The following is an 8,680-nucleotide window of genomic DNA, read 5'->3' as shown; positions in this document are numbered from 1 at the left end:
GCATGTCCTCATTTTGAGGAAACACACCAGGGTTCAGGAATAAGGGACATGATGTATGCAACTTAGTCACAAATGGTTTACATTAAAAAAAAACTTATCATGAGATTATAGTTATTGAGAGAAAATAAAGCAGGTATGGTCCAATGTAAACTAGAGAACTTGGATGAAGGTTATGTGCAAGTCCTTTGTACTGTTCTTGCAACTTAAAGTCAAATTATTTCAAAATAAAAGTAACCCTCCCCACCAAAAATCACAATTTTTCAACTAATTATATATCTAGGCAATTGTCATCAAGGAATGTTAAAACTGCTACATGTAAGAGCAATAGGACTTTTATAATGGATGAATCAACCTGATAGCAACAGAACTGATGAATTGTGACATCAGTGAAACTGGAACAACCAGACAATACAGTGTGACTGCGATAGAGCGGGAAGGACACCATGCCACCAGCAAAGGATTCTTGTGAGGGGTGGGGAAGGGAGAACCTGGTTTTAGTCAAGCCTGTAGATCTAATTCACAGAAAACATGGCGAGGTGGGGGGGGGGGGGATGAAGAAATTGACACCATTAAGACACTTCTTGCTAAATCCAGAGAATGTGGAATGTTCCATCAATAAATGATACAGTTTTTCAACTTTTTCTCTTTTTTGTAGGGAGAACTGTTAAGACTAAAGGAGACTTAAAGCATATCAACCAAATGCAATGAACATTGTTTTGATTTTCATTCAAACTTTGTAAAAAGACACCTTTGAGAGAATCTGAGAAAGTCATCTATGGACCTGATGTGTTGTTAATGTGACAAGGCATTGTGGGTTTTTCTTTTTCTAAGATGTCCTCTTTTATCATATATATTAAAATATTTATGAGTGACGTCATATCTAGGATTTGGTTTAAAATATTCTAAGAGAACAAAGTGGGATAAATACAACAAAATGGGCAAAATGTCAATAATGGTTGAAGCCAGGTTATATTAGGTAGGAGTTTGTTACACTAGTCTACTTCTATGTATGTTTGATTCTTTTTTATTTTTATTTTTATTATTTATTTATTTATTTATTTTAGCTTTCACATTTTCCATCACTCCCTAGAACATTTTCATTAAAAAGAAAAACGGGCCTTGGGAAAAAACTAATTGAAGATGACCACAACCCAGGGACCTCAGGACTGCTAATGACTCAGAGCGCTCACAAATGAAGGTTCAGGCCACCCAACAGATGAGGGGCTGGCAAAGGGGGAGTGGAACTTAGTAAAGGCTTTAAGCCAACACCCTCCACAACCAGGGACAGAAACAAGAACCGTGGCAGCGATGTGCATTTTATTCCTTCTTATGTATACATACATGTTTGCAGATACGAACCAACTTTTCTCTACTTTCCCCTACTAATTTACATAAATACAATGTATTCCTTAAGATATCTAATAGTTAGGCGAGACTGAACTTGAAGTTAGTATCACCTAAAAATGGACTTAACAACTGATAGATGGGACGAGGGGACACAGTGTTAGTGGTTTCCCTACAGTTATTAACTAACCTTTCAGTAACTTTCCCCCATGTTGCTCCCAACACTTCAAACACCAATTCTTTTTCTTTTTCACGTTCATCTAGGGTGGTTTCTGTTTCACAACAGGACCCCGACCTGCTTAAGGCTCCATTTCATGTTACCAAAGTCAGAAAATCCAGGCAGATGACTGTCCCCCTACGCAAGGCACACCAAGCTTGACTTTCAACTTGAGTCTCCTTCAATAAAGCTGCAAAGGGTTACTCATCACGCACCATCAAGAAGCCAAATGTCAGCAGTTTACTGCAGCACACATGCCTCACACTCACACACATACACTAGGCCGCTGGAGCTGAAATCTCAGAGCTAGGCTAGGCTGGTGGGTCCCCACTGAGGCTGTCCATTAAGAACTCTGGGGAATTTGAAAATAATTTCCAATGCACGGTCCCACCCCAGATTACAGACTCTGGGACATGGAGCTAAGGGACTGATTTTTGTTTCAAGTTCTTTAGGTGATCTGGGCCAACCACCTCATCTAACAGACAATGAAACTGAGGACCAGAGACATGACAGAAAAAACTGGTTAATAATAATGAGGCTAGTACTTACGTGCAGCCTCCTGAAACCCATACCACATTGCCTAAGGGTTACTTCTTTGCACTAATTATAAGACATCTAAGAAGGTGTTTACTCTGATTTCATATGCTCTACTGCATCTACATATGTGCCCAGGAATGCCCTTCTCACTTGCAAAAATGGCCTAGAAGTGGTATTTGTCGCCGGGCCTGGTGGCTCATGCCTGTAATCCCAGCACTCTGGGAGGCCGAAGCAGGCATATCACCTGAGGTTGGGAGTTCAAGACCAGCCTGGCCAACATGGTGAAACATTGTCTCTACTAAAAATACAAAAATCAGCCAGGCGTGGTGGCACATGCCTGTAATCCCAGCTACTCACGAGGCTGAGGCAGGAGAATGGCTTGAACCCGGGAGGCGGAGGTTGCAGTGAGCCGAGATCGTGCCAGTGCACTCCAGCCTGGGCGACAGAGCGAAACTCTGTCTCAAAACAAAACAAAATAACAAACCCCAGATTCTATGTAAATTAGGAAATAAAATACACAGTAAGGCTGGGTCACTGACACCTGCTCTGGGTCCCTAGCTCTGCACAGCAACAGAAACCAGAGCTTGCTGAGTCCCCCCATTGGGAAAGCCTGAGATCCTCAGTCCACAGGCAAAACTAGGGTACCCACGAGGACTCTTTTCCCATGATCAGTGTGCACAAACCATCCCACGTTTCCCACTTTAAAACAGAAGACTGCAGAGGATGTGGTAGAGACTGCAACTGCCAATGTAGCATCCGTTTTCCCAATTTCTCAGTAACAGGATCCCAATGACATTTGGGGATGATAGCACTCAACTAAAATCCCAAAGCTTCCACAACTAACTGTAGTTATGTATCTACAGTCTGGCTGGTAAGACTTAAGATGTTGGATAGCGCTCCCCAAAAAGCTCCTTAAACAGGGCTGAGTAGGAAGGTGTGCTGTTTGCCTCACCCCACTCCTTCCTCCTGCCTGGAATATAGGCATGATGGCTGGTGCTGTAACAGTCACCTTGGATCATGAGTCAGAAGAAAGCCACAATCAGGATGCTGAAACAGAATCTGGGTCCGTGGGCCACCCCACAAGCCTTGGACCTATGACCTATTTCACTTGAAAATAAGTGATTTTATTGTCACTGTTGACTGTATTTTGTCAGATGCAACCAAACCCAATACCGACCCACTGACCATTCCCAGGAGCATTTCTCATGCTAAAGGAGAAATTCAAATAAAAAGGCAATTTGCTGCCAAGGGAAACTAACCTTCCACTCCTACAATTGGGGGACAAGTAAACAGTCTTTAAGAGGTGATGTCTCTGCTTGTTATATCAGCTGGATTGAACCAAGTGTGGAGGTGATCATGAGTTCCATCCCCATGATGTCATCGCTTTGGCAGCAATGAAAGGGAACGCAATGACAGCTTTTAGGTCGAAGATCAGCTATTAGGTAAAGAGCCCACTTCTTCCTTGCCAGCATCTATATGCTGTTTCTCCCATGTGGTGCCCCACTGCTATGGTTGACACTTTTGTTGCAAAACATTCCCACTGATTAATTCTTTGGAGAGAAACTGTCCTCTTGAAGGTTTTAGGCTCCCAGTCCAAAACCAGCACTACCAAAAGCTATACGTGTCCATCGTTCTCAGGCAACACCTGCAAATAACTATCACGCATCTGGCTGCTTCAAGGTTCCCAGACTCTCCAGAGTCTTAGAAAGCATTGCAGCTTCCTCACCAGAGACTGAACTCACGCAGGACCAAAGTCACCCTTCATAGCTGGGCTTTTGTTGTTCTAAGAAACTCATTAACTATAAGGCCAACTTCCATTTGGAATGTGCTCTGATTGTACTTTACTCTCTGTAGAATGCGCTTGCCTGCTACTCTGTTGAAAATGATCTACGTCACATATTGGAAGGACAGTACAGAAATATGTTCATTTCAAAGAATCACTTCTGTTTAATTAGAGTCATTCACATACTTTTATTAATAATGCACAGTTGGGCATTTTATACAAAATTACCAATTTTGTTATCAGTCAATTTTAAAGTAGGGTGCAATATATATACGTATATATGTATATATTATATATATATTGAAAATGTAAAACATATACTTTTATATACATATTTGTATATATAAAAATATATGCATGTATAAATACAATGGTTTCCCTAAAAAAATTATTTAAATAAAGCCAGAAGTACCATTATCTATCCTAAAATTAAAAAAAAACAAGCTGGGTGCACTGGCACATAGCTGTAGTCCCAGCTACTTGGGAGGCTGAGGCAACAGGATCACTTGAGCCCAGGGGTTTGAGACCAGCCTGGGCAACATAGTAAGAACCCATCTCCAATACAAAAACAAAAACAAAAACCCTCAACTTAAAGCCAATGAAAATAAAGTCCTTCATGTATGCATAAACTCATTTTATGCAGATATTTCCCAAAAATGGCTATAATATCTCCCACCCCACAAGCTCTTCTCCAATGTGACCTTGTCACTCCTTTCATCAAGGCGGGGGGCGGGGAGGGGGTTGCAGGGAGAGGGCCATGCTCCCTTCTCTTGAATCTGAGTGGGTTTGTGACTACTTTGATGCAACACAGTGTCACAGAAGTGACTCTATGTGACTCCTGAGCTAAGAGCTCAAAAAGGTAACACAGCTTCTGCCTGGTTCTCTGGGGGAAGCCAATCACCACTTAAGTTCAACTCCTCTGAAGCTGCCATTCCGGAGACGACACACATAAGCTCCTCCAGTCATCAACCCAGCTGAGTTCCCAGCCTACAGCCAACGTCAACTGTCATTACACAAGTGAGCCATCTTGGACAGCTTGCCTAATTCATTAAGCCTTCATAGGAATGATGCCCTGGAAGACATCTGACCACAACCAAAGAATACCCCAGGAGAACCACCACCCAGCTGAGCCCTATCCAAATTCCTGACCCACAGAATGAAGTAGCTGTTGTAAGCCAATCTGGAGGGAATCTGTTATGCACAGCAGCCACCAGCACACCAATCTGCTTGGGGACAGTCTCCATAATCAAACTGTCTTGTCTGGGATGTTTTTAAATCTCTGAATTTAAACAAATCAACCAACAAAACTGGAGCTGGGCATGGTGGCACACAACTGTAGTCCTAGATATTTAGGAGGCTGAGGTGGGAGGATCACTTGAGCCCAGGGGCTCGAGACCAGTGTGGGCAACATCACAAGACCCTATCTCCAAAAAAGCCAACCAAACAAAAAACCGGAAGCAGAGAGTGTACAAAACAAATACTTCAAAACTCAGGAAGAGTTAGGAGAATTTGGAAATAAGTTCATAGAACGGGATGAGAAAACGGTGGCTCTAAGTGAACGGGTGAGCAAATGAGAATATGAAAGAGAGTAGAATTGAGAGAGACAGAAACAAACATTCCCAGGGAAGAGTGTTTCTTTCTACTAAGTGGGAAATTCCTCAGATAGAAGCAAGTCTCCTTGGTTAAGCAAATGGATGTTCCATGACCAAAATGACTTTGTTCCCCCTAATCTGCCCATTCCACTCCCAATTTTTAAAAATTTATTTTCATTTTTCCTGAATACACACACAGAGTCTAGTTGGGAAGGTGTGGGCAAGCTCTGGAGGGGTGTGTTCAGAGTGGGTGTGTCTGCGGTATGAGGGCAGGAGCTGATCCACATGTTAGCAGAAAGGGAGAGTCAAAAAGAGAAAAGATATTTGGTCAAACTTACCGACATCTGCCTTGACCTCTACATTCTCAAATACAGAACCAGCCAGTGCTACGTGGTCTGGCAGAGAAAGAAGCCATGGCTGCCTCCATGTCTTGGGTGCTTGGAGCTTTTCCATGGTACCAAGAGGAACAGTTTAGTGCAGAACTCAGCCTCCATAAAGGTGAGTACAAGAGGTGCACTCAGATAGAATACAATCAGGTTTTATTTAAGTTCTTTTTTATTTTCCTCCACACTGGCAAAAGTTCCGAGGGAGCCTAAAGTTTTGTAAACATTTTAACTATCCCTCTTACCCACCCCCAACTTTTGAATTTACAAAGCAAAGGAGAGTAGGAGCCCCAATTTTTAATGGTTTCCTCTCCCCTCATGCTATTTGATCCAAAAACTATATACAATTTTGTAGCAGTCTCTGTATAGTTATTATACATGTTTAGAAGGGAGGGAGGCAAGAAGGGATAGGGAGAATGGTGATCCAAAATAATAAAAATAGAAGCCAAATATAATACTCCAAACCCAAACTGCTCTCAGAGCAACTCCAGCCTTCTTCAGGCAACAATGACAGGAAGTAAAGGTGCTTTTCCAGGGGTTGCCCAGACCACAGCACCTCTCGCACAGGCACAGCTGCCCAATGACTCCAACCCAGTGTGAATGGCAATTCCAGGTGATGTTCTGTAGGGGTTTGGTGGAGGCAGGAAAAGTATTTGTTTATAAATAGGGCTTGAGTACATTTCTACTTGAAGTTTAAGGTTTTAGGAGGCCATGACCAGAAGCCAGGCCAGGCTTCCCGCTCCCATTTTCGCCCATCCCCTCCAGCCCACTGCATCCTCCTGTATAGTAGATTCCATGGATGAAGGTCTTAAAGATGGACAGGTTCTGTATGTTCTCTTTTCAGAAAAGGCAAACAACTTGCCATCCCAGAATCTTTACACAAAACCTTTTCCGGGCTACAGCAAGACACACACGCAATGCTCTGAGGACCAGATGAAATTCCAGGCTTTTATCAGAAGCAAAAGTTTATCCCTATCCAAAAATGAAATTATACAAATTCATACATATGGTAAAGATTCTAGCTGCCTCTTAAACGAGACAAATTTTCAGCAGAAGGGCCCAAAACAAAATGGTCCTAGTCCTCTGAAGTAAAAATATTTATGGGAAAAATCAGTTTTTGTAAGAAAGAAAAATTAAGAATAGTCTCTCTCCCAGGCCACAGAGCTTCCTTTGTCCAATCAGGTTGGAGCATGCCAGGGGAGATCAGCTTGCTCAGAAGTCACTATCTAACGAAGAAAAACATAAATCCTTTCAGAGAAAGGACACTCAGAAAGAACAGGTGAGGAGTGTGTAACATCAAACCAATCCAACCTCATCTCAACCCCACTCAGGGCCTCTCTGATGCAATCCCAAAGTTAGCAGTGGCAATGCAACTTTCAGACTGGGAGAGCTCTGACTGCCTGTTGGATACTCGAGTCACAGTCCATGGGGTGTTTTGTTATTGGCCAATGTCTGTTAACCATTAACTCTCTTCATGATTGCACCAGTTAGACCATTTGCCCTGATGGGGGGAAAAAGAAGAAGAAAAAACAAAATAGAAGGAAAAAAGTGACAAGAGAAAGCAAGCTGCTAATGGCCGATCCCAACACACTTTCTGGGAGACAGTAGATGAAATCACAGCACAGTGAACACATGCTGCCTAAAATCAGCCTTGTTGGGGAGTAATCCCAACTGCCACCCCCAAGACACAGGGTCCAGTCCACTTATCTATAGTCTGAGATGTTCACCAACAAAAATGGATTAAAGAATCTTGGACACAAAGGGCCAGAAGAAAAAGCCTGAGATGATCGGTTCTGTGATTTGTTGCAGAGTGATAAAGAGTAAATGGTGAGTAAGTGTTGTGTCCAAAGGTGGAGACTCCATAGTCGGCAGACAGGAGAGGGATGGCCAGTCCACTGGCAGGTGCTCAGTAGTCATCCAACGTCTCGATTTCACCCATGTTGAGTCGCTCCGATGATGCATTGACTGAAAATCCTGCAGAAAAAAAACTGGCTATGAGTGACCACACCCAGGCAACCAAGTGGCTCAAATTCTAGGCGGTGAGCTGGAATGTAAGTCTGTGTTTGTTTGTTTGTTTGTGAGACAGGGTTTCACTCTGTCACCCAGGCTGGAGTGCAGTGGCATGATCTCGGCTCACAGCAAGCTCCACCTCCTGGGTTCAAGAGATTCTCATGCCGTAGACTCCCAAGTAGCTGGATTACAGGCACATGCCACCATGCCCGTCTCATTTTTTTTGTATTTTTAGTAGAGATAGGGTTTCACCATGTTGGCCAGTCTGGTCTTGAACTCCTGACCTCAAATGATCTGCCTGCCTCGGCCTCCCAAAGTGCTGGGATTACAGGCGTCAGCCAACGTGCCTGGCCAGTCTTTTGTTTTTGAGCATACCATAGAAGTATTACAGGGAGACAAAGATAAAGGTCACAGCAGCAGCTTTCTGTTCTTCCAATGAGAGAGATTTTTTATTTTCTTAAGGTTCTGATATAACCTAATTAGGAAGGAAAATAAAACAAAATAGCATCACCAATTAAAAAGAACTGCAGGCCGGGTGTGGTGGCTCATGCCTTAATCCCAGCACTTTGGGAGGCCAAGGCAGGCGGATCATGAGGTCAGGAGATCGAGACCATCCTGGCTAACATAGTGAAACCTCGTCTCTACTAAAAATACAAAAAAACATTAGCTAGGTGTGGTGGTGGGCACCTGTAGTCCCAGCTACTCGGGAGGCTGAGGCAGAAGAATTGCTTCAACCTGGTCGAAGGAGCTTGCAGTGAGCCGAGATCGCGCCACTGCACTCCAGCCTGGGTGACAGAGCGAGACTCTGTCTCAA

At 43.3% G+C, this 8,680-nt stretch overlaps 1 protein-coding gene across 25 annotated transcripts in view; it reads right to left on the bottom strand.

Annotated features, from left to right (window-relative positions):
• Positions 1-6,779: 6,779 nt before the first annotated feature.
• GIGYF2 (GRB10 interacting GYF protein 2) overlaps positions 6,780-8,680 on the bottom strand; it is a 160,576-nt gene continuing 158,675 nt past the window's right edge. For all 25 annotated transcript variants that reach the window (XM_063595303.1, XM_008965735.5, XM_003813135.5 and 22 more), the window contains one exon: positions 6,780-7,830. In XM_063595303.1, coding sequence (XP_063451373.1) covers positions 7,763-7,830 — 68 coding nt within the window. In that variant the 3' untranslated portion in view covers positions 6,780-7,762. The remainder of the gene's footprint in view (positions 7,831-8,680) is intronic.

The sequence above is a fragment of the Pan paniscus genome, chromosome 13 (assembly GCF_029289425.2).
Source record: "Pan paniscus chromosome 13, NHGRI_mPanPan1-v2.0_pri, whole genome shotgun sequence".
Lineage (NCBI taxonomy): Eukaryota > Metazoa > Chordata > Mammalia > Primates > Hominidae > Pan > Pan paniscus.
The sequence above is the reverse complement of the archived record's forward strand: the minus strand, read 5'-3'. Positions and strand labels throughout refer to the sequence as shown.